At 43.8% G+C, this 24,989-nt stretch overlaps 3 protein-coding genes across 3 annotated transcripts in view; 1 reads left to right on the plus strand and 2 right to left on the minus strand.

Annotated features, from left to right (window-relative positions):
- hdlbpb (high density lipoprotein binding protein b) overlaps nucleotides 1-19,801 on the plus strand; it is a gene marked incomplete at its 5' end in the record, with an annotated part of 35,895 nt that extends 16,094 nt beyond the window's left edge. The window contains 12 exons of the mRNA XM_083639879.1: nucleotides 9,560-9,778; nucleotides 11,317-11,538; nucleotides 11,874-12,092; nucleotides 12,981-13,122; nucleotides 13,576-13,703; nucleotides 13,883-13,987; nucleotides 14,286-14,420; nucleotides 14,873-15,016; nucleotides 16,223-16,402; nucleotides 16,541-16,657; nucleotides 18,351-18,509; nucleotides 19,438-19,801. Coding sequence (XP_083496005.1) covers nucleotides 9,560-9,778; nucleotides 11,317-11,538; nucleotides 11,874-12,092; nucleotides 12,981-13,122; nucleotides 13,576-13,703; nucleotides 13,883-13,987; nucleotides 14,286-14,420; nucleotides 14,873-15,016; nucleotides 16,223-16,402; nucleotides 16,541-16,657; nucleotides 18,351-18,509; nucleotides 19,438-19,530 — 1,863 coding nt within the window. The 3' untranslated portion in view covers nucleotides 19,531-19,801. The remainder of the gene's footprint in view (nucleotides 1-9,559; nucleotides 9,779-11,316; nucleotides 11,539-11,873; nucleotides 12,093-12,980; nucleotides 13,123-13,575; nucleotides 13,704-13,882; nucleotides 13,988-14,285; nucleotides 14,421-14,872; nucleotides 15,017-16,222; nucleotides 16,403-16,540; nucleotides 16,658-18,350; nucleotides 18,510-19,437) is intronic.
- LOC310780150 (E3 ubiquitin-protein ligase TRIM21-like) lies at nucleotides 180-3,604 on the minus strand. The gene is made up of 2 exons (XM_083640709.1): nucleotides 3,504-3,604; nucleotides 180-3,242 (listed from the first exon to the last, which is right to left on the minus strand). The coding sequence occupies exons 1-2, from the start codon at nucleotides 3,511-3,513 to the stop codon at nucleotides 1,597-1,599; spliced, it is 1,656 nt and encodes a 551-aa protein (XP_083496835.1). The 5' UTR covers nucleotides 3,514-3,604; the 3' UTR covers nucleotides 180-1,596.
- LOC310780151 (zinc finger protein RFP-like) lies at nucleotides 5,079-8,624 on the minus strand. The gene is made up of 2 exons (XM_083640710.1): nucleotides 8,508-8,624; nucleotides 5,079-8,238 (listed from the first exon to the last, which is right to left on the minus strand). Exons 1-2 carry the CDS (start codon nucleotides 8,515-8,517, stop codon nucleotides 6,839-6,841), a joined length of 1,410 nt encoding a protein of 469 aa, XP_083496836.1. The 5' UTR covers nucleotides 8,518-8,624; the 3' UTR covers nucleotides 5,079-6,838.
- Nucleotides 19,802-24,989: the final 5,188 nt, after the last annotated feature.

Genomic DNA, 24,989 nt, shown 5'->3' on the forward strand with positions numbered 1-24,989 from the left:
TTCATTTCTGTTCTGTGTTGATGACCTTAAAATAAAGACATTTTTCAAGGTTTGATATCAGTCAAACAACAATTATTAAATATAAGTAACCAAGTCATGTAACCATACAAGCTCTTTCTATTGGCTTTTATTTATTTCAGTAATTATTTTAATGTGAGAAATATACAGTAGATTGCAGAATTATTTCTTTGTCAATACAATGCTCATACAATTCAAAATACATACTACAGCATGCGCTGGGACGCGTCATCAGTGATGTTAACTGGGGTCGTAAGGTGTTTTGGGTCTATCGAACATCATACACCCTCGCCCAGTAGACCCAGCCGAGGCCGATTAAGACCCCGACCCGCCTCCCAGAAGCAGCCGCTCACGTATCAGCCTTCCTACTCTGTCTGCAACGTTGCCCGCGGAAGGGTTGATCATGCCCAATCCGCTGCAATAGAGTTAGTGCTACACCGCAGCATTGAAAGACCCTTCGGTGCATGGAGGGCTAAGGCTCTGTGGGTGAATCCAGGCCGCGCTCATTAGTAATTGTGTAGAATTAAAATGCTCACTATATGCACATTCACAACAGTAATCACCTTTTTAGCTCATCCAATTGGACATATGACAATGAAACTGGAAAACTGGTAGTTCCCACTCACACTCCTGCAATAGTGATTAGATTAGATTAAATGAAGTTTTTATCCCTGCGTTTGCTGCAACAGTAGTAATATAATACATAGACAAAACTGATACTGTATAAAGAAGAAATACTGAATTTACCATATTAACCAGAATAAATCTGGAGTTTGTTTCTTTAACTTGAGTGCACCTATTTAACAATGTATGCAAAAAAACTAACCAATACTATACAATTTCATTACACAATTTCAACCAATAATATCATGACATGACAGCTGTCAATCTTCATGGCTAGAAGAAAATTCCTGAATGCAACATGGCTGCCTACAGGGACAAACTTTGCTAGCCCATAAATGTTAATACAATTTAAAAAACAAAAACAAATCATCATGTTTAAATTTACCGTGGCTCCTGGCCAGCTTCAAGACCGGCAGCCAGCCCTCTCCCTCGGCTAGGAGGCTGTCCGCCCGGGTGGAACCACCAGCCGGGGTTCTCTGCTCTGGGGGCTGGGCACAGTGAGCCAGCCAACGAGCACTGTATTCCCATTATATAGTGTTTGTAACATAGACTATTATTGAAACGTTCAGATTTGTCTGGTAAAATACATTATTTAGCAGACTGCTTTCTCCCTCTGCTCGGAGGCAGTTGCCTGGGTCCACTCGACTTGCCTCACGTTCAGTCAGTCCCTTGTCCCAGACACGCCCACTTTTCAACGGTCAAATCAAACTCCTCCAAACGCTATGTCCCGCCTCTCTACCCTGTTTCACTTGGACTACATCACGATAAGGAAGTCACATACTGTACAAATGGCATTTCAGCTCGACTTTAAGACGACTCTGCTAACAGTTTTTTTCTGTTCTATAAAAATAATTCAACATTAGAATGGCTATAACAGTTCCCTAAAAGAACAATCAATGTGTACATTTATTATTTTAATTTGAAATGAGAAGGAATCCTCTGGGAGAAATCAGTCTAATCTGTGTGATTGACAGGAGAGATGATCAGAGGGGTGGAGTTTGTACCACCATGATTAAGACAGGGATCGAAGTATGGGTAGAGTTTCTCAGTGAAGGTGCAGCCAGTAAAGGAGTAGATAAGAGCTGCAGCATCTACGTCATAAAAGGAGACCAGACCCTCCTCATAATCCACAAACACTCCCACCTTCTCAGGCTTTGTCTTCAGAGAGAGGAGGACAGCAGAGCGAGCAGCAGCTTTGTACTCATTTCCATCCCTCAACAATACAGTCCAGAAGCCATCCTCTGGGCTCAGTATGCTTTCTCCCTTCCTGTTAATCGACTCTCTGGCCACTCCTAAACTCCAGTCAGTCTTCCCTTTAACCTGAACCTCATAGTAAAATCTTCCTGAAGAAAAACTCTGCTTTCCTAAGACACAGCTGTTCAAAGAAAATCTCTCTGGGTTTTCTGGGAGATTCTTACCTACATTACCACAACATACTTGTTTCCCATCATCAGACAGGATGAGATAGGAATGTGCTGTATCAGGATCCAGAGTCACATCCACTGCATACTGCTGGACCCTCTTCAGCTCAGCCTCAGCACAAAGCTTGTCCGTCTCTTTCTTGAGAGTGTCCTCCAGCTTCTCCACAGCTCTCCTCACAGTCCCCTCATATGATGAGCGATGGACGCTGACTTCTGTCCAGTCCTTGGTGTGTGGAGGAGTGTTCAGGGAGGGGAAACTTTGGAGGAGGTGGAGGTGGTCTTCAGTTAGTAAGAGCTGCTCCACCTCAGCGGTTCTCTTCATCAGCTCAGAGATTTCCTGTTCCAGCTCTTTGATGAAGCCTTCAGCCTGTTTCTCCGTTGTTTTCTGCTTCTCTTCAATCGTCTCAATGAGCTCAGCCTGGCCTCTCTGCATAGACTGCATCAGAGCAGTGAAGACCTGCACACTGTCTGCTATCTCTCTGTCTGCATCTTCCTTGCTGAGCTCTACTGACTTTTTGATCTCCTGAATCTTCAGTTGTCTCTCCTGGATCTTCTGCTGAATTTTAGCACCTTTCTTCCCCAAATCAGCCTTCTTTCCTTTATATTCTTCTGCCAGAGGAACAATTCGATGGGACTTATGGTCTAAAACAGTGCAGAGCAGACACACACACATCTGGTCCATCTTGCAGAACAGTTCCAGTGGTTTATCATGCTCTTTGCACATCCTGCCTTCCAGGTTCTCCACAGGATCTATCAGCTTGTGTTTTTTCAGGCCTGAGATTCTCTGATGAGGCTCCAGGTGAGTCTCACAGTAGGAGGTCAGACACATCAGGCAGGACTTCAGGGCCTTCAGTTTGGTCCCAGTGCAGACGTCACATGGAACTTCTCCTCGTTTGGCACGTTGTTTGTCTGTGCAGCTGCTGGCTTTCATCTGAGCTGACTTTCTGAACTGAGCAGCCATCTCAGATATGAAAGTGTTGACCTGCAGCTTAGGTCTTCTGTCAAAAACCTCTTTACACATGGGACACTGACATGGGGCACTAACATCCCAGTGCTGAGTGATACAGTTTTTGCAGAAGTTGTGTCCACATGGTGTGGAGACTGGATCAGTGAACACATCCAGACAGATGGAGCACAGAAACTGATCTTCAGATAGGAGACAGCTGGCAGCAGACATACCTAGACACAGAGACCAAAAGTGTGAAATAACAACACATCATTCTTGAATAGCCATATACAAAAATATCAAAGTTAAATTATTGGAATATTATCAAAAGTCACTTTGAGTTATGTAGTTAGTTACATGTAAATTTGCACTTCAGTCAAAATGTCATTTGTCAAGTATCAGTGCGAAATGAAAACAGGGAAACATGCCATGATACAGCTCAATAACATGTCACTACTTTCTGTTTAACAGTAAATATTATCTGCTGTCCTCACCTGTGTACATCGAAGACTCTGCTGTATTGTTAAGAAAGGCCTGATGAACTTACCGTAGATGTATTATTTCTAGAGAAAGCGAGAGACTTCTTGACTGCAGCAGGGCTGTCGCTCTGAGTTACTTTCAATTTCACTTCAGGAATGTGACGCTGAAACCTGATTCTTTCCTGTGTAGCTCCACCTCTTGGTTTTGTTTACTGAGTCATTGTTGGACTCTGACCTTCCTGGATTTTCATCACAGTATCAGTCTGCTGACTGCTGTATTATTGTCACTCTTCCTCTGCAGCTGTTCATAAGGATGTACACCCCCCCCCCAAGACAACAACAACAAACAAAAACAAATTGTAGCTATGAAAATATGAAAAGCTTAAACTGTAAAGTGATTTGAAAACCCAGTCTCTGATCTGTAAATCTATAAAACAGGATTATAACCCCACAGCTTGCAGGTATACAACCCTCACCTTACAATTGCGTATCACCGTTCATGTCTCTAAAGACAAATGTGTATTGTGTTTTACAACTGTGGAAACACTTATGCTTGTGAGGCACTTTTAGCCATAGATATATATAAAGGCTAGATGGCTTAAGGCGGAGTCAGCAGCGTCGTTGAACGGCCGCCATCTTGCTACAGTGCCTTTCTGGTACGTTCTATGGTAGCTGGTGACCTGCACAGACAAAAATACTCATAACTCGCTGAAATCTTGACGGATTTACAAACGGTTTGGTTTATTACAAGCATATTCCGTTCCCGAGATAGACCAAAAAAAAAAAAAAAACACTAAAAACACTATTTTTTTGATGGGCTCCAAATTACACCAAAATTAAACCGAAGCATCTATGCCATGAGAGGGATTCAGGCACAAAGTTTCATGCAGTTTCATCCATTTCCCTAGGAGTTATGATCATATGATGTTGCCATACTAACCCAACAACAGATGCTCATAACTCCTAGTAGCTCCCTGTAGCAAGATGGCCGCCATGCGACGACGTCGCTCTCCATTGGCCGGCAGCGCGGGTAAGCTATCTAGCCTTTATATATATCTATGCTTTTAGCCTCCAACATGGAAAAATTACGCTACAACAGGAAGTAGTCTAACTGGAAAGGAAGTTGCTGAGGTTTTTCAAAGTAAAGGTCTCACCTTTGTCTTAGTTTTTCCATTTGACAGAGAAGTTTCCATACCTGACACCAGAATTTAATTTGGGTAAATATACAGCATCTCAATTACGGTGGATGGGATGCTCTTCTTCATTCCTCATCATCAATTTATTATGTAAGCTGATAAAATAGGTGTAGTTTTTTACATACAGCATATGGACTTTCTATTGTACTAGTGGACCCGTGCGAGTTGGACCCCCCACTGGGAGTTAGACCCACCCAGTCCACAGCTGATTGTACTTCTAATCTTATCACTCTGTTAGTGTGGAATAGTGGTTAATTTCTGTTCTCTGTGTTGATTACATTAAAGTAAAGACATTTTTCAAGGTTTGATATCAGTCAAACAACAAATAATTTAAGTAGCCTATGCAGGAAAATAACAGTCATGTAAGCATACACGCTCTTTCTATTGGCTTTTATTTATTTCAGTAATTAATGTGAGAAACATACAGTAGATTGCAGAATTATTTCTTTGTCAATAAAATGCTCATTAGTAATTGAGTAGAATTAAAATGCTCAGTATATGTACACTCACTGCTATGAGAGTAATAATCACCTTTATAACTCATCCACTGGACATTACAATGAAACTGGTACAGGTAATTCACACTCACACTCCTGCAATAGTGATTTGATTAAATTAAGTTGTTGTCCCTGCGTTTTCTGCAACAAGTACTGTAGTAATACAATACATAAAAAAAACTGATATAAAGAAAGAAAATACTGAATTTACCGTATTAACCAGAATAAATCTGGAGTTTATAATTTCTTTAAATTATTTTTAAATTTTAATTATAAAACTAAATCATTTTGCTAAGAAGAAGAAAGGTAAAGAGACAAGACACATTCCTTGTTACAGGGACTTTTTCACCGACAGGGTAATTATGCTCTCAGTGGAGAGCTCCATTGAAAGAACAAATTCATCTTCAAATGTGCTTAAAGTCGAGCTGAAATGAAAAATGACTTTAACTATTTTAGATCACATTCCTGGTGATAGAGTGCACCTATTTAACAATGTATGCCAACAAAAAAATCTCAAAAATCCAAGTTCTTTGAATATTTACATCAAAATACAACCATGTTTTCTTCATTCATAACAAAATCTACGGTCTGCTTATGTCAGCATGTAGTACCCAATTACTACCCAATTTCAACCAATGATATCATGACATGACAGCTGTCAATCTTCATGGCTAGAAGAAAATTCAGGAATGCAACATGGCTGTCTACATGGACAAACGTTGCTTGCCCATAAATGTTAATATAAGTTGTTAGCAATGACATGTAACATACAAATAAAACGAACGTTAATGTTTTCATTTAACGTAGATGCAAATTACATGTAATTGGCTCGTTAACTCGCATTCTAGAAATATCGATATTTACCGCGGCTCCTGGCCAGCTTCAAGACCAGCCTCTCCCTCAGCTAGGAGGCTGTCCGCCTGGGAGGAACCGCTCGCCGGTGTTCTCTGCTCTGGGGACTGGACGCAGTGAGCCAGACAGCGAGCACACAGTTCATGGTGCTGTATTTACATTATATTGTGTTTGTAACATAGACTGTTATTGAAACGTGACCGGTCGGTTTCAGCTTTGTCTGGTAAAATACATTATTTAGCAGACTGCTTTCTCCCTCTGCTCGGAGGCAGTTGCCTGGGTCCACTCGAATCGCCTCACGTTCAGTCAGTCCCTCGTCCAAACGCTATGTCCCGCCTCTCTACCCTGTTTCACTTGGAATATGTCACGACAAGGAAGTCACATACTGTACAAATGGCATTTCAGCTCAACTTTAAGACGACTCTGCAAAGTGTTTTTCTGTTCTATAAAAATAATTCAACATCAGAATCGCTATAACAGTTCCCTAAAAGAACAATCAATGTGTACATTTATTATTTTAATTTTTTTAATGAGAATGAATCCTCTGGGAGAAATCAGTCTAATCTGTGTGATTGACAGGAGAGATGATCAGAGGGGTGGAGTTTGTACCATCAGGATTAAAATCAGGACTGATGTATGGGTAGAGTTTCTCAGTGAAGGTGCAGCCAGTAAAGGAGTAGATAAGAGCTGCAGCATCTACGTCATAAAAGGAGACCAGACCCTCCTCATAATCCACAAACACCCCCACCTTCTCAGGCTTTGTCTTCAGAGAGAGGGCGACAGCAGGGCCAGCAGCAGCTTTGTACTAATTTCCATTCCTCAACACTATAGTCCAGAAGCCATTGTCTGGGCTCAGTGTGATGGTTCCCTTTCTGTTGATCGACTCTCTGGCCACTCCTAAATCCCAGGCAGTCTTACCTTTAACCTGAACCTCATAGTAAAACCTTCCTGAAGAGAAACTCTGCTTTCCTAAGACACAGCTGTCACAAGAAAATCTTTCTGGGTTTTCTGGGAGATTCTTCTTGACATTACCATAATATACTTGTTTCCCATCATCAGACAGGATGTGATAGGGATTTGCTGTATCAGGGTCCAGGGTCACATCCACTTCATACTGCTGGACCCTCTTCAGCTCAGCATCAGCACAAAGCTTCTCCTTCTCTTTCCTGAGAGTCTCCTCCAGCTGAGCCACAGCTCTCATCACAGTCCCCTCATATGATGAGCGATGGACACTGACCTCTGCCCAGTCCTTGGTGTGTGGAGGAGTGTTCAGGGAGGGGAAACTTTGGAGGAGGTGGAGGTGGTCTTCAGTTAGTAAGAGCTGCTCCACCTCAGCGGTTCTCTTTATCAGCTCAGAGATTTCCTGTTCCAGCTCTTTGATGAAGCCTTCAGCCTGTTTCTCTGTTGTTTTCTGCTTCTCTTCAATCGTCTCAATGAGCTCAGACAGGCCTCTCTGCACAGACTGCATCAGAGCAGTGAAGACCTGCACACTGTCTGCTATCTCTCTGTCTGCATCTTCCTTGCTGATCTCTACTGACTTTTTGATCTCCTGAATCTTACGTTGTCTCTCCTGGATCTTCTGCTGAATTTTAGCACCTTTCTTCCCCAAATCAGCCTTCTTTCCTTTATATTCTTGTGCCAGAGGAACAATTCGATGGGACTTATGGTCTAAAACAGTGCAGAGCAGACACACACACATCTGGTCCGTCTTGCAGAACAGTTCCAGTGGTTTATCATGCTCTTTGCACATCCTGCCTTCCAGGTTCTCCACAGGATCGATCAGCTTGTGTTTTTTCAGGCCTGAGATTCTCTGGTGAGGCTCCAGGTGAGTCTCACAGTAGGAGGCCAGACACATCAGGCAGGACTTCAGGGCCTTCAGTTTGGTCCCAGTGCAGACGTCACATGGAACTTCTCCTCGTTTGGCACGTTGTTGGTCTGTGCAGCTGCTGGCTTTCATCTGAGCTGACTTTCTGAACTGAGCAGCCATCTCAGATATGAAAGTGTTGACCTGCAGTTCAGGTCTTGTGTTGAAAAGCTTTTTACACATGGGACACTGGCATGGGGCATTAACATCCCAGTGCTGAGTGATACAGCTTTTGCAGAAGTTGTGTCCACATGGTGTGGAGACTGGATTAGTGAACACATCCAGACAGATGGAGCACAGAAACTGATCTTCAGTTAGGAGACAGCTGGCAGCAGACATACCTAGACACAGAGACCAAAAGTGTAAATAACAGTACTGTAACTAACACATCATTCTCGAATATTCATATACAAAATATCATAGTTAAATTATTGGAATAGTATCAAAAGTCACTTTGAGTTATGTAGTTAGTTACTTGTAAATTTGCACTTCAGTGAAAATGTAATTTGTCAAGTATCAGTGCGAAATGAGAACAGGGAAACATGCCATGATACAGCTCAATAACATGTCACTACTCTGTTTAACAGTAAATATTATCTGCTGTCCTCACCTGTGTACATCGAAGACTCCGCTGTATTGTTAAGAAAGGCCTGATAAGCTTAGATTTATTTTATTTCTAGAGAAAGCGAGAGACTTCTTGACTGCAGCAGGGCTGTCGCTCTGAGTTACTTTCAATTTCACTTCAGGAATGTGACACTGAAACCTGATTCTTTCCTGTGTTGCTCCACCTCTTACAGGTACTGCAGGTTCAACTGTTTTTGTTTACTCAGCCAGTGTTGGACTCTGACCTTTACAGTTGAAGTTTCAACTGTAAAGTGATTTGATAACCCAGTCTCAGATCTGTAAATCTTTAAACAGGATCGTAAACCACAGCTTGCAGGTACAATCCTCAGCTTACAATTTCTTATCACTGTCCATGTCTCTAAAGACAAATGTGTATTGTGTTTCACAACTGTGGAAACATTTATGATTGTGAGGCACTTTTAGCTTCCAACATGAAACAATTACAACAGGAAGTAGTCCTAACTGGAAAGGAAGTTGCTGGGGGTTTTCAAAGTAAAAGTCTTACCTTTGTCGTAGTTTTTCCATTTGCCAGAGAAGTTTCCATACTTGACACCAGAATTTAATTTGGGTAAATATCTCAATCTCAACACATCTCAATTAGGGGGGGATGGGATGCTCTTCTTCATTCATCTTCAATTGCTTACGTAGGCTGATGCAGACTTTCTATTGTATTCAAAGTAAATAATATATATATAAATTAATATTCAGATATTATTATTATTATTATTATATAATATTATTATATAATATTCATATTCAAAGCGAGGAATCTCTGTCCGTGTGTACTGCATGTGTGTCCTTCACATATCTCGAGTACCGTTTGTCCGATTGACTTCATAGATAGCGAGTGTATTGCCGGGGACCCAAGGACGTGCATTGTCAGATTTAGTGCAATTTGGACACGCGGCACATTCAATATTAATAAACTAGCAGTGGGTCAGGCCGAACATGCATGTGTAGGAGATGTGTGTGTATCTAATAGCTCCAAGTTACTCTCGTCTAGATTGGCCAGTAAAATAATCCCTCTGACTTTTCCAGGCCAACATCAAGGAGACGGAGGTGGCCATCCCCGCCAAGCTGCACAACTCTCTGATCGGCTCCAAAGGCTGCCTGGTGCGGTCCGTCATGGAGGAGTGCGGCGGCGTCCACATCCACTTCCCGTCCGAGGGCTCGGGCTCCGACAAGGTCACCATCAGAGGGCCCGTGGGCGAGGTGGAGAGGGCCAAGAGGCAGCTGCTGCAGCTGGCTGAGGAGAAGGTAGGGGGGGCAGGGAGCAGAGGGGCGGAGAACGGCGGTTGAGGATGGAGGGATGGATTAAAGAATGAATAGAGAGAGGAAGAGGGGAAAGAGCGATGAGGAGAGACCACACATGGCTGAGTAAGAAGTGAATCAGTAGAGGGAGGATAGGAGGGATGGAGAGGGAAGCAGGATGGCCGAGTGGTTAGAGAGACCGTTCTATAAAAAAAAAAGGTGAATTGTTCAATCCTGTGAAGTGTCAGGGTTCCCACGGGTCCTTGAAAACCTTGAAATTTTGTGAATTTGGGGGGGGGGGGATCAAGGCCTTGAAAGTTTTTGAAAATAGACATAAATAGATAGTCATTGAAAGTGTTTGAATTTATATATTTTGTCAAATGGAAGTTCTTTTTCTTTTACTTAACATTGAACACAGCACGGTTGAGAAGTGCCTTTCTCTCTTTTTAATTGTTTGTGAGCTTCTGTAAAGTCTGCTCGTTCTCATTATACAAATTCTCAGCGTTGTAACACAAATGAACATGGTATAACATGTGAAACCATGTGGAAAATTCTTGATTGTTTGATATCCTGTTCAAAAATAAAAATCTCATTCATTCATTCATTCATTAAACTTTGAGCAATGTCTCAAACTATGCCCTGTTGGGTCCTTGAATTGGAGGGAATTGTGCCTGCAAAGTCATTGAATTTGATGTTTAAGAAGGTGTGGGAACTGGGAACCCTGCATACTTGAGCAAGATGCTAAAACCCCTGACTGACTCCAGTCTCTCTGGATCAGAGTTCGTACGGCGGCGCAGTCGGTAGCGTTGTTGCCTCACAGCTAGAAGGTCCTGAGTTCGATTCTCGCCTGGGACGCTGTGGGCGCTGGAGTTGTGACCCCCCCATATCTTCAGTGCCTACTGCCCAGGTGGGCTATCTCGTCGAAAGGGCCTTTCTGTGTGGAGTTTGCATGTTCTCCCCGTACCCCCCCGGGGGTTCCTCCGTACATAACCCCCCACTAAAAACATGCAGAAGATCGTCATCCGACCAGTGACGACAACATCTGGAATTGGTCCAATGATGGTCCAATGATGGTCCCCGGGCGCTGGAAAGAAAAAGCGACCACTGCTCCTGGCCTGCCCCCTGGAGGAAAGGACAAGCCTGGATGGGTCAAATGCAGAGGACATAATTTTCACCGGCCACCGTCAGCATGAGTGTGTGTTGTGGCCGCATGCATGTGTTGTAGTGTGTTCGTGTGACAATAAAGACGGGCTTCCGTCTGAAATCGTGTTTAATCGTGTTTAAAAGCTAAACACCTTCAATGCAAATGTAAAATGAGAGAATTAGCAGAAAATGAGTGAAGGGGCAAAACGTTACTCCCTGTGGCTTTGTGTTCCAAACATTTTTCCAAGTTGAAAGCGAGGACAAGATGAAGGTTGATACGCTTCAGTCTCCTCTCCTCTCCTCTCCTCTCCTCTCCTCTCCTCTCCTCTCCTCTCCTCTCCTCTCCTCTCCTCTCCTCTCCTCTCCTCTCCTCCTCATCTCTTTTCCTCTGGCTTTCTCAGCAAGTCAACAACTTCACGGCCGAGCTGCAGGCCAAGCCGGAGTACCACAAGTTCCTGATTGGCCGGGGCGGGGCCAACATCCGGCGCGTGCGGGACAGGACGGGGGCCCGCATCATCTTCCCGTCGCCGGACGACACGGAGCAGGAGCTCATCACCATCGTGGGGAGAGAGGAAGCCGTCCGCCTGGCCCAGAAGGAGCTGGAGACCCTCGTCAAGAACCTGGTAACTAGCTCCACAGCACCCCATGTGGTTTGTTTTGAGCAGCATATTGTTAACCGCTCCCGACGAACAGTTAGCGCCTTGCAGGGCTGTAGACGCCGTCGGTGTGTGAATGTGAGTGTGAATGGGTGAATGTGAGGTATTCATGTAAAAGCGCTTTGGGTAGTCGATAGACCATTTACCATATGTTACAGAAGAAGACATTTTGTACATTATTTGCATGGGCGCCTCTCTTAACCTTCAATGTCAGATTCTCCAACTTGCTTTTTCTCTATCTAAAGCGAAACGCCATCTTCCTCCTCCTTTCCCCGTGTCACGCTCCTTGCCTCCCTCCCCAGGACGACGTGGTGGAGGACACCATGGTGGTGGAGGTTCGTCACCACCGTCACTTTGTGTGCCGGAGGGGCCAGGTGCTGCGCGAGCTGGCCGAGGAGTACGGCGGCGTGGCCGTTAGCTTCCCGCGCACCGGAGCCCACAGCCAGCGGGTCACGCTGAAGGGAGCCAAGGACTGTGTGGAGGCGGCCAAGAGACGCATCCAGGAGATCATCGAGGATCTGGTAAGACCAGAGGGGAGGTGTGTGTGTGTGTGTGCATGTGTGTGTTGGGGGGGGATGGCGGTGTTTCTCACCTTCAACCAATTAAGAAATCATTAGAAAATGAGTTGCAGTTTAGACTTACATTTAAGTTGAATTAATTGAAAGCAAAGTGACCCCAATCACTGTCACCTCACAGCAAAAAGGTTGTTGGTTTGAATCTCCACCGTGGTCCTCTCTCTGTGTGGAGTTTGCAGGTTCTCCCCATGTTTGCGTGGGCTTCCTCCGGGTGCTCCGGTTTCCTCCCACAGTCTAAAGACATGCTGTGTTTGTGTAGTATCACAATGTAATCTATTAAAATGTGTAGTATGTATATGAGGTAATGTAACCTATGTTGTGTGTAGTTATATGATGTAGTAATACTGTGATGATGCTATGCAGGTTTGTCACTTTATCACACACACACACACACACACACACACACACACACACACACACACACACACACACACACACACACACACACACACACACACAGTGAATCTTGAATCTTAAAGGCCTTTGAGACATGCTTGTTGTGTGATAAGGGGCTAAAAACTGAACTGAACTGAACTGAATCAAAGTAAGTTCTGTCTGCTAAATCAGTTTTAGGGTCACTGTTAATATGTCTCCAGAAAGAGAAGTTACCTCAGGGAAATGGAGCCCATAGAGATCAATATCTATGTTCAATTTGAAACTAAATCAAATTAATAAAATAAAATAACTCCTAATAACAAAGAAATTTCACAGAAATCGAGGCGTCAAGGGGTTAATTGTCCACAAGGACTCTTCAACAGGACACATTGATTGTCGTGGGGATCAAACATTTGATGTTCGATGTGTCCCCCCGCCTCTCTCTCGTCTCTCCTGCAGGAGTCCCAGGTGAGTGTGGAGGTGGCGATCCCCCAGCGGTACCACCGGGCCATCATGGGCCCGAAAGGCTGTCGCATCCAGAACATCACCCGGGAGCACGAGGTGCAGGTCAAGTTCCCCGAGAGAGACGACAGCGCTGCAGGTCAGATGATGCACACAACACAAGATGTGTCTGCATGTCTTCATGCTACTGTGTCAGTGTCACCAAGACACATTTCTTTCATTATTCCTTTACCAGCTGCATGCTGGTTTACTGGTTTTTAATCCAATGTGAACGAAGGCGGATATATTCAGTGGATTAGAGTTAATCTCCCGCCCTGATCAGTGTGTAGGCACACTACCCATTTTGGCTGGATTTAACCTCAATTTGCCTACCTCAGATCTGGACCAGGGTGAGGTGTCCAAAACTGTCCATGTTCTTTTTTCTTTTCCTCGCAAAACCTTCTTGGTGTACTATATACGAGTGTTCATCAGACATGTTTAAAGAGACTCTGTAAACCTGAATTGGAATTAATCCCAAAATGACATTTCTTTTCGGGGAAACAGACAAACCAAAGAATGGCTATTAATGCATTTTCCATGGTAACAATTGCAGGTCAGGAGGCTCCACCGCAGGAGAATGGTGAGGTCAGTCCAGAGGCGGAGTTTGTCCCCCGCAAGGGCGACATCATCACCATCTCTGGGCGGGCGGAGAAATGTGAACTGGCCAAGGCCGCTCTGCTGGTATGCACCCATTTTAGTTCAGTCTCATTCATTCTGTTATTTTTTTGGATCATTTTAACCCACTTGACTATGTCACTTTGATCAAAAATTAATCTAGGGCTAATGTGCTTTAAAATTTCACTCTTTGCTCTTTTTCCTCCGTGATCCTCTCTCATTGACCTCGTCCCCTTTTCGTCCAGGCGCTGGTACCCATCACGGAGGACGTGGAGGTTTCCTACGACCTGCATCGCTATATCATCGGCCAGAAGGGCAGCGGGATCAGGAAGATGATGGAGGAGTATGAGGTCAGTCGGGGGTCTCTGGCGCCATCGTCTGGCCGAGTGGCGGACATCACACACTAGTCCTGCAGATTGCAATGGCCTTGAGTACAGCCTTGATTACAGAAAATGTTAAGATACTTGGTTACAGATTAAAAAAAACTTGTGGAGATGAAGCGGGATAAAAAAAGGCGACGATCTGAAATAGATGGTGTATTTGTGTGTGTGTGTGTGTGTGTGTGTGTGTGTGTGTGTGTGTGTGTGTGTGTGTGTGTGTGTTTGTGTGTGTGTGTGTGTGTGTGTATACACACGTGGGCGTGTGCAGGTGAACATTTGGGTGCCGCAGCCAGAGCAGCAGTGGGATGTGATCCGGGTGACGGGCCAGGTGCCGAATGTGGAGCGAGCCAAACTGGGTCTGCTGGAGAGGGTCAAAGAACTGCAGGCAGAACAGGAGGACAGGGTACACACACACACACACACACACACACACACACAGAGTTTACATCATATTTCTCCTCCTTTACTCCTTACTACTACTTTACTTTATTATGTTGCTCTAAAAAAAAGTAACAAAAAATCCTTTCTACCGCTCTTCTTAGCTGTTTTTATTTCGTACTTTTCTTAGCACGTCTTTCTTGCATGATTATTCTATAAGAATATTGTTTATGGCTCTGATTATTCACTCATTATTATTGTTTGTTTGTAATGTTGTTAATCGAGGAGTTTAAGCTAATTCTACTGTTGCTCTCATTGTAAGTTGCTCACTCTTTGAGCTAAAGTCCTGAAATTTAAATTTTAAATATAGTTCACACTTAACTTAAACATAAACACTCAATGGTGTCATTCATGGGGTTGGGAAAACAGTGTTTTTTCTTCCAACAATCAGAACAGTATTTGATTTTTTTTTGCCAGGCCCTGCGCAGCTTCAAGGCCACCATGTCTGTAGATCCCAAGTTCCATCCCAAGATCATCGGCCGCAAGGGAGCGGTCATCTCTCAGATCAGGAAAGACCACGATGTCAGCATCCAGTTCCCAGACAAAGGAGACGAGCAGCAGGTGTGTGTGTCTGTGTGTGTGTGGGTGTGTGTGTTGGGGCTGTACAATGTTGAAAAAGAAAGCCATATCAGGGCTCCAAACTGTGAAAAAAATGCGTTAAAATTTCACGCAGTCGCAGAGACCTGAGCCACAAATTTCTGAAATGCAGGGTGGCAGCGGGAGGACCCGCCCTACTCTGCCTCTGATTGGCTTACCCTGATATTGCGGCGGGCTTTCCATCTCCTTTGCTGCAAAGCGATTGGCCTACCTATTCTGTAGCGATGTTTGTCATGCTACTTGTTTGGGTAGTCTAAAGAAATGTCCAAGTAGGCACTTGGGTGTTATTTTATTCCCCTTCCAAATTTACTGGTTAGACAATGTCATAGAAGTAAATGCACTTACGATAAATATAATTATGGCTTCTGTTGCCATAGGGTGAGGTCGGTGGCGTACTGGTTAAAGCACAGAGCTAGTGAGCCAAGGTGGCAGGTTTTCCTATTTGTTTGGGAAAACTTTAGTGCAGGAAACTCATTTCAAGTTATTAGGGCTATTAAAGCATATTAAAGCAAGTCATGATGGCTTGCATTAATATGCTAGTATATATATGCAGAGTACACGTACACTCATAGGTTTTACAAACTGAGGGTTAGGCAAAATGTCAGTACAGGCTGGCAAATTTTAAATGAGTTTTCCTGCAACAAAACTTCCCCAACAAATAGGGGCTGCTGAGCAGGGATGCGAACCTGCGACCTTGAATCACTGCTCGTGGGAAGATAACCTCACCGTCAATCTTTACATCGATGCAAAACTAGGGTATGCAAATGAAGACAACTTTTCATCATGCATGCAAAAGTCGTGATTAATCACATGCTGTACGCCAAAAGAAGAGACCAAATCAGGTGCTGGTGCGACCAACTGAGAAAGTTGGTCGCACCAGTGGAAAAGTTAGTCTGGAGCCCTGCCTTATGGTGATTCTTCTGCTGCGTAATGTAACTGCAGTATGAATTCAGATACATTTGGAGACAAGCTTTTCGACATGATTTATTTTTGCATTCATTTTTTGAGCGTGGGATGAAAAATGAGTTGGCTATGGTTAGGATTCAGTTGGCTAGAAAATAATGGAAAGGTCTCCCTGGGCCAGGAGTTGCATAGAACACCAGGAAATTTTTTCATTTTTTATTTATTTTTTAATCGATCATTCACCCTCTCCACTCGTTCCTCCCCCAGGACGTGATCGTGATCTCAGGGTACGAGCGTAACGTGGAGGAGGCGCGGCGGGCCATCCAGCTGCTGGTGTCGGAGCTGCAGGAGATGGTGAGCCAGGACGTGCACCTGGACCCGCGCACCCACGCACGCATCATCGGCGCCCGCGGCAAAGCCATCCGCAAGCTGATGGAGGAGTTCAAGGTCGGACGCTCGTTTTTTTGCTCTTCGATGACGTGTCTGTTCATAGTTAGCTAATCTATTCTAATCTGTTCTTTTCTGTTCGATTCGATTCGATTCTGTTCTAATCTCTTTGTGTCCTCCTCTTCTTCTCCCGGTCAGGTGGATATCCGGTTCCCTCAGCCAGGCTCTGATGAACCGGACAAAGTGACGGTGACCGGCCTGCCAGAAACCGTCGACAACGCCATCGACCACCTGCTCAACCTGGAGGAGGAATATGTGAGTTGACAATGATGGAGCGTGGCTTCTGTTCAGCAGAGCAGCTATGGATGTTCTCTTCACTCGGCATCGGAGAGAGTTGGACAGACCAATCACCATATCAAAACCTGGACGGGTAGATTATTATGCCTCCGCCGGCGAAGCCAGGCCGAAGGCATTATGGATCCGGGTTGTCCGTCCGTACGGATGTCCGTCCGTCCGTCCGTCCGTACGGATGTTTGTTAACGCCATATCTGAGGAACGCCTTGACGGAATTTCATCAGATTCGCCTTAAACATTCACTTAGGCTCAAGGATGATCTGATTAGATTTTGGTGGTCAAAGGTCAAAGGTCAAGGTCACTGTGACCTCTCGAACGCCATTTTCAAGCTTGTTAACGCGATATCTGAGGAACGCCTGGACGGAATTTCATCAGATTCGCCTTAAACATTCACTTAGGCTCAAGGATGATCTGATTAAATTTTGGTGGTCAAAGGTCAAAGGTCAAGGTCACTGTGACCTCTCGAACGCCATTTTCAAGCTTGTTAACGCGATATCTGAGGAACGCCTGGATGGAATTTCATCAGATTCGCTTTAAACATTCACTTAGGCTCAAGGATGATCTGATTAGATTTTGGTGGTCAAAGGTCAAAGGTCAAGGTCACTGTGACCTCTCGAACGCCATTTTCAAGCTTGTTACCGCGATATCTGAGGAACGCCTGGACGGAATTTCATCAGATTCTCCTTAAACATTCACTTAGGCTCAAGGATGATCTGATTAGATTTTGGTGGTCAAAGGTCAAGGTCACTGTGACCTCTCGAACGCCATTTTCAAGCTTGTTAACGCCATATCTGAGGAACGCCTGGACGGAATTTCATCAGATTCACCTTAAACATTCACTTAGGCTCAAGGATGATCTGATTAGATTTTGGTGGTCAAAGGTCAAAGGTCAAGGTCACTGTGACCTCTCAAACGCCATTTTCAAGCTTGTTAACGCCATATCTGAGGAACGCCTGGACGGAATTTCATCAGATTCGCCTTAAACATTCACTTAGGCTCAAGGATGAACTGATTCCATTTTGGTTATCAAAGGTCAAAGGTCAAGGTCACAGTGACCTAACAAATGCCATTTTCAAGCTCGGTAACGCCATATCTCAGTAACACATTGACTAAATGTCTTCACATTTGGCTCAAATATCCAATTCTGCACAGAAACGCCTTGATGCAATTTCTTCCAATTTGGCTCCAACATCCACTTGGACTCAAGAATGAACTAATGGCGGAGGCATAAGTCCGCGTTGCGGTCGTTCTAGTTTTTTTTGTTTTGAAGAACAGGGAGGCTGAGCTCATAACGGAACTACTTCATCGAAAGAATAAACTGGCTATAGAGTATAAATTAAATGACAAACTGACCTAGAAAACCTCCAGGCATCACAACATTATACCGGCTTTCTCTATTTTATCTTTGTTTTTGTCGTACCATTGTCTCTGTGTTCGCTGCTATTTTCCCCCAAAACAAACATATGGATGTGATCCGTCAAAACGGCTCTCATTGAAAATGAACTGAAATGAATGTAGACAGAGCCAGTGTTTTGGGAATTGTGCATAATGTCAGGAAAAGTATGGAAAAATACTGTTGTTCAACCCTGATAGATATGACTCTACATTTTATGTAGTTGGCTGTGTCAAAGGCTTTCTCCTTCCTCTCTCCCAGATGCTCAGTGTGACAGAGACAGAGACCATGGCGGCCTACATGAAGCCTCCGTCGCGCTACGGAGGAGGAGGGGGAGGAGGAGGAGCGGACGACAGCAGCGCGGGTCCGGCTAAGGGCTTCGTGGTGCGGGACGCCCCGTGGAACGCCCCGGGCAACAAGGTAGCTGACACTTTACACCCCTCTACGCTGGATATGCAAAACATTAGGGACACTTAGGGCGTGTGTCCATTCGCGCCAGCACCCTTTCCTCATTCAAAGAAATGAGAAGTGGCCGCAAGACACACAAAAGACAACATTCTTGAGAAAAGGTTAAAACCGCTTTTTTCACTTGCGATGACGGAGACGCTGCCGTTTCCCATAGCAACAACAAATATGGAGAAAGTCAGAAGAAGAAGAACCAGACGGACAAACCCGTTTTTATTTGTCACACGACAGCATGCAGGGCCACACGCGCACGCGCACACACACACACACACACACACACACACACGCACACGCACACGCATGGCCGGTGGAATACGGTCAAAGTGCCCGATGGAGAAATAGGATGTTGTAATCAGTGAACTTACATTCTACTGTAACAGCCATCTTAAAGGCAGTGTGGGAAATATCTGGTAAGCCTTTGCTTGTTCCACAACACTGTATTGTCTGCTACAAGTGCTAACCAGCTGGTTAGTGAGCTAACAGCTGCTCAGATGACGTTGCCGTGATGATCCACGTTTGATTTCTCCTCACAAAATCGCTCCAGGCAGCGCTTTTTAAATAGCATTAAAAAATGCTATTTGGACACACGCCCTTAGTCTTTTCATGAAACACACTGATGAGGTGAATCCAGGGCAGAGCAATCATCTCTTATTAAATCCATACCAGTCACAAAGATAAAGAGAAGCAGACGATGTACAGAAGGATTTTTAAATGTTAAAGACAGTTGAGATGTGAATTTTGCAGAAGGGGCTGCAGCTCAGTATCAGGAAGAAGTCTCTAATATTTTGTACATTCAGTGTAGATCGCTCTTGTCCGTTCATCATTTAAATCACGTCTTGCATCTGAGTCTCTGTGACGAGCATAATCAAACTCTTTGTCCCAGGCTCCTGACATGAGCAGCGCCGAGGACTTCCCCACGTTCGGGACGGGCGTGGCCCCCAAGCAGACCTCCGCCTGGGGCCCCAAGAAGTTCTGAGGCAGCTCATCTGGAGGGGAAAAAAAACAAACAAACCCTATGACGTAGATGAGAGACAAAACAAATTGCTGCTCGCCTTCCCTCTCTCTCTCTCTGTAAACCCCACGCCCCACCCCCAACCGGCCACAATGAATTCTGGGAGAGCTACCCCTTCCCCCTCATCCCAACCTCTGTCTCTCTCCTCAATACCTCCGCCCCTTTCCGTCAGAGAAAAAGATTGTTCCTTCAAATGTCGAGTGCTCTCTCTCTCTTCATAGTTTTGCTCCACTCTGCCTCCGCTGGTCTCGCTGGAACATTTCAAAGACTCCGTTTAGACCCGTGCTGCCCCACACCCCTCCCTGCTAACCCCCCCAAAAAATCGGAACTGTTCCAGCTCTTCGGAGTCGACCGAATCAAGGAAGTGGCGTCAGAGTACCAGCGAAATATCCTCAGACATTTGAAACAAGAGCATCCAAGTGTAGAAGTTACCACAATCCACAGCTTGGATTTTTAAGCTTAAGAGAGAGAGAGAGGGGGGGGTCTGTGTTTTACTGTGCAAGAAGAATTTCTAAACTAGGACATCTTTTAAGGTTCTTTTCCTGTGGTTTTTACAAGGAGGTTTCTTGTTGGCTCACCTTTCCAAACACGTAACTAATGTGTGATGCAGCTGGTGAGGCAATGGTGTGTGTGTGTGTGTGTGTGCGTGTGTGTGTCTGCGCGTGTGTGTGTGTGTTAGTGGGTTCAGGAGAGGTCTTTCGCCCACAAGTGTTTGTAGTTTTCCTCGTATATTTATTGTTGAACTCGATGAACTGGCAGCAAAATAGCTACTGTAGTTGATTTGACCTAGGGTTTCTGTTCTTATTCACGAGTCATGACGAGTCAAAAGATGTGAAAGTCCTGCTGATTGTTTGTACTGAAGGTTGTTTTGTCACTACTATTTATTTATTTGTTGACGATGAGCCATTTGATTTGGACTACTGTGATCTTGTGTTTTTATAAAGCACTCGCTGTAGCTTGACGCTTACAACCTTGTTTTTGGAGTGTATAATGTACAGTATGACAGGGTCACGGGACATGTTACCAGTTGTGACGTTTTAAGTGTACAAAGAACTTTTCGCTATTTTTTTTAATTGTGTGGGTTTTGTTTTTGTTGGTTTCTGGCATATTTGGAAGAGTGTGTGTGTGTGTGTGTGTGTGTGAGTGTGTGTGTGTGCGCGCGCGCACGCGCGCAAGTAAGATGTGTATATTTGAATGAAGCTCAACCAAACTTTGACATCGTCGTGTCTCTTCTCTTCTCAGACCTGTTGGCATTTTTCTTCTTTTTCAGGTTTTCTCCCTTCTCAGCTGATCACTTCATAAAGTGTACTAGTTTCTGTGTACACATACACACTACATTGCTCCAAATTTACCCCCACCCCCACTGAAAAAAAGCACTACAATTAATAGCACTTTGGTTTTTGAGGTTTAGAGATGCCTATGGGATTTCACTTGTTAGCGTACGAGTGCTTCACATGTTTTAAGTCTTATTTTGTAGCACAAACTTTTTTAACCTTTTTATTGCCCCTTTATCATCCATCATTCCTTTTCTCCAGTTCTGAGAATTAGCTGTCAAGATGACGTGTGTCCTCTAAACCCAACTGTTGGCTTGATGAAAGCTTCCATGTGCCTGTCGTCTTAATCAGGGTTTCTGCAGGTCCTTAAACATTCTAAAACCCATTAATCTGAGTTTTAGGCCTTAAAATGTCTTAAATATGATTTTGGAGGGGGGGAAACGATTATGAAGTTAACGTTACTTTTATAAAGTTGCATTAAGTCTTGCCTTTAAATGTGTATTTTGGGGGGGGGAAAAACGTGTATTGATCACGCGAACCACGAATGCAAAATGCAATCCGGTCAGAATTGATCAGAGTAGCCTACACCCAGTATTGTATCACGATGTGGTACATGGTCCAACGTTGCTTTCATAAATGTTCAACGAGGTCTGGCTCGAGAACATTTTAGTTCTTTAATTTAGTTCTTGGTTGAAGCCGGTTGAAAATAACAAATTTGAAGCCTGTTGCACCTCGTGCAAGAAAACTTGTCACGTGGGAAGTCTGAAAAACATAAAGCCAAATAAAAAGCCAGCAGCAAACGCCTGCTGCGATCGTCCAATATCGTTTCACAAAAGGGAGCATCAAAGTCTGATTTCCCTTCATATCCTTAGTATGTTTTTTTTGCCAGTATGGACGTGAAATAGACCATTGCATTCATAATGGTCTTAAAAAGGTCTTAAAAAGCCTTACATTTAACTTGTTGAAACCTGCAGAAACCCTGTTAAATGAAGCGTTACAGGAAAGACTCGGGACCATCATAGTAAACATCTCTTAAAAAAAAAAAAAAAAAACTCAGGGTCCCAGTTAGAAGTGGAGGCTGGTGCAGAACTGTCTAGATTTGTTTACAGCTGAATACCGACTAGTAAACAAAACAGACTATGCAACCCAACAAGATGATACAGCAGATTGCCATTTGTCGGCCAGTGAACTTAACTAAAATGTCATTATTTTTGTTTGGGGGAGAGCAAATTAATAATTTGTCCACTACTTTTAGTTATTGGACGATCATGTCCTGACCTGTGTGTTGACCTTTGAACTCTTTGACCCTCCTGGCCGAGGTGAGATGAGCGCTGCATATTGAAGTTACTTGTGTGAGAGTGTCTGTTATTAGCAGCCACCATTTTCTGTCCAAGCTATGAGAAAACACTATTGGCCTTAAGAAGTAATTATGTCTACAGCATTTTGAAAAAAGGTGTGATTGAGTGAGTATGCAACACTGCAATAACATGTCAGTGACCGGATTTTTTTCCTACTCTAAATAAAATGTGAAAAAAGGAACCTCCTTCATTGCAGCTTTTTGTTGTCGCGCCCCAACAAACCCACACAGTGAAATGGTCCATGTGCATACTGTCTTTGTCGGTTTATTTGTTTGTTTTTTTATAAATCAGGAAGATATGATTTTAATGTTATGTAACAGCCTGTACATTGCAACATACAGAAAATTAAAGAAAATAATACAAATTAATTCTTGTACAAAGCAGCACTGGGCCATAAATAACCCATATATTTTCACATTTTGATTGGACGTTGCAAGTTTCCTTTGTCAAACCCCGCAGATCTCCCGTGACCTGGATCACAGCTTCTCTTAGGAGTCGACTGAGCGGTAACACGTTACAATTACTGCAGTGGTTCTCAAACTTATTTGCCTGCAGTACCCCTTTCCCTGATTTCTGAATCCAAGTAACCCCTTTGCTTGACTACTAGATTTTGCTTAGAAAACTGCAAGAGAAAACTATAACATATTAATGTTAAGGTACAAGATCCTTGATGAAGATCCAATGTAGGATCGAAATGTCAATTTTTTTGTCCTCATTAAACTAGGGCTTGGAGTAAGTCTGCAGGCTCGACCTCCTTTCACTGATACAGCTTTTACTGCTATAGCCTCGCACCTATACGTGATGTGCGTATAATCTCACCCTTTCAACGTTGCATTTACTTTCACGATGTATTCTTACATTGTCCCTTCTCTCAAGTACCCTCTGTAGTACCTCCACATACCCCTAGGGGTATGCATACCCTAGTTTGGGAACCGCTGCAATACTGTACTACAAAAACGGGCGTAGTTGCAAAGCAACAAGTCCGAAACTAACTGCTGCTAGTTAATGATAGTCAACAGCTAGTTAATGAATAGTTAACAGGGAGTTCCTGAATGACTCTGAATCAAGTGATAAGTTACTTAACAACAGACTATTAGTTGCCATGTTAATGAACCAGTATCTAATGATTATTCCTGGATATTTGTGAATGCACATAATGACCACTTACAAATGCATCGTTCCTGGATAGCTCTGGATAAGGTACTAAATGTAAATAACAAATCATTACTTTCTTATTAGGCACATACCGGTATTACTATTTTTGTGTCATCTCACAACATAGTACATCATATCGAGTTGCTACTAAGAACACATTATTTGCTGATTAGATCACCATTAGGTACTGTTTTTGTGCCCCTTCAAGTAAAGTATGGTATATACATTATGTATACATTATGTGGTCATTATGTGCATTCACAAATATCTGGGAAATAATCATTAAATACTGGTTCATTCAACTAATAGTCTGTTCTGAAGTAACTTATCATTAAACACTTGATTCAGAGTCATTTAGGAACTCCCTGTTAACTATTCAGTAACTAGCAGTTCCTTCCTGAATCGTTCCTTGGTCACTGCGCCCATTTTTGTGGTGCAGTATTGTAAAGTGTTACCGACTGAGCTTCAATAACTGGATTCTGACTACCGTAATTCATCAAAACCGTGACTTGTAAAGTTGGGTTTTCACGTGGGTCGTGATGTAATAACAATAAGTCTTTATCAAATTGGCAACATTAAACAGAATGGTTGGAAGAGAGATGTTTTGGAAAGCTGTTCACGTACAATCAATAATTAGGCGAATATTTTGGATAAAATAAAACCCTTGTGTAAATCCTTGACGTATGTAAATGAACGGGCGTTAGCTGAAAGTAACGCAGTAGCGGGTTGAACGATCGGCAAACGGGAACTGCGAAGCCCTAACGAATCACATTCACAATGTAAACTCCAGCATTAGGGGGCGTGGCTCTGCCGAGGACTCCCGTCTCCCACCAGTCTTTTGCACAGTCGGCTCTGGAAATCCTCTCCGGTAAACAGAGTGGGACGTGACGTGATGGATGGATCGTGGAGTGGAGGTGTGTGCGCGGAAGTGTAAACGATGGGGCAAGCGAGAAAAACACAAACCTTTTTTTTTTGGCTTCAGTCCATTTCCACCCCTTAAATCTTTCTCCAGGCGCTTCTACTTTGGGACTAGCATATCAAATAAGAGCCAGCAGTAGTGGATGCTAGATGTACTGTCTGCTACCCACCACATCTAGCAGTAAATATATATATATATATATATATTTTCTTTAAATATATCTTGATGTCGTATCTTCTCAGCCATAGAACACGGGGAAAGCTATAAGGCTGAAATTCACAACGTGCCCATTTTTATCAGCACCTTATGGATATTCTCAAGTCTCCTGTTCGAGTTGCAGTAAGGAGAGGAAATGGGACTGACATGAGTAGCATGAAGAGTCCGCGTTTCTTTGTGACAACTAAAGGTCCATTTCCACAAGAAAGCACGGACTTTCCCAGTTCATCCACAGTATTAGCCTGTGAGTGTTTTCCTTTGACGAGGAGCCAGAGAAGCGATGCTGCGGCCAGAACACAAGTACAGACAGGACTGAAACAAACAAGCCGGACGAAGCAGCCAGACTGTTATGGGGTGGATGCAACAGATGAGAGGCGTTACATGTGTAAACATTTTTCTTCCTCCAGTTTTGAAATCCCCCCCCCCCCCCCCCCCCCTAAAGTCACAAGACACTCTTAGGTTCACTCTCAGGATTCGGCATTCCTCAAGCTTCAAGTCCGT

This window comes from Poromitra crassiceps, assembly GCF_964638095.1.
Source record: "Poromitra crassiceps genome assembly, chromosome: 7".
Taxonomy (NCBI): Eukaryota; Metazoa; Chordata; class Actinopteri; order Beryciformes; family Melamphaidae; genus Poromitra; species Poromitra crassiceps.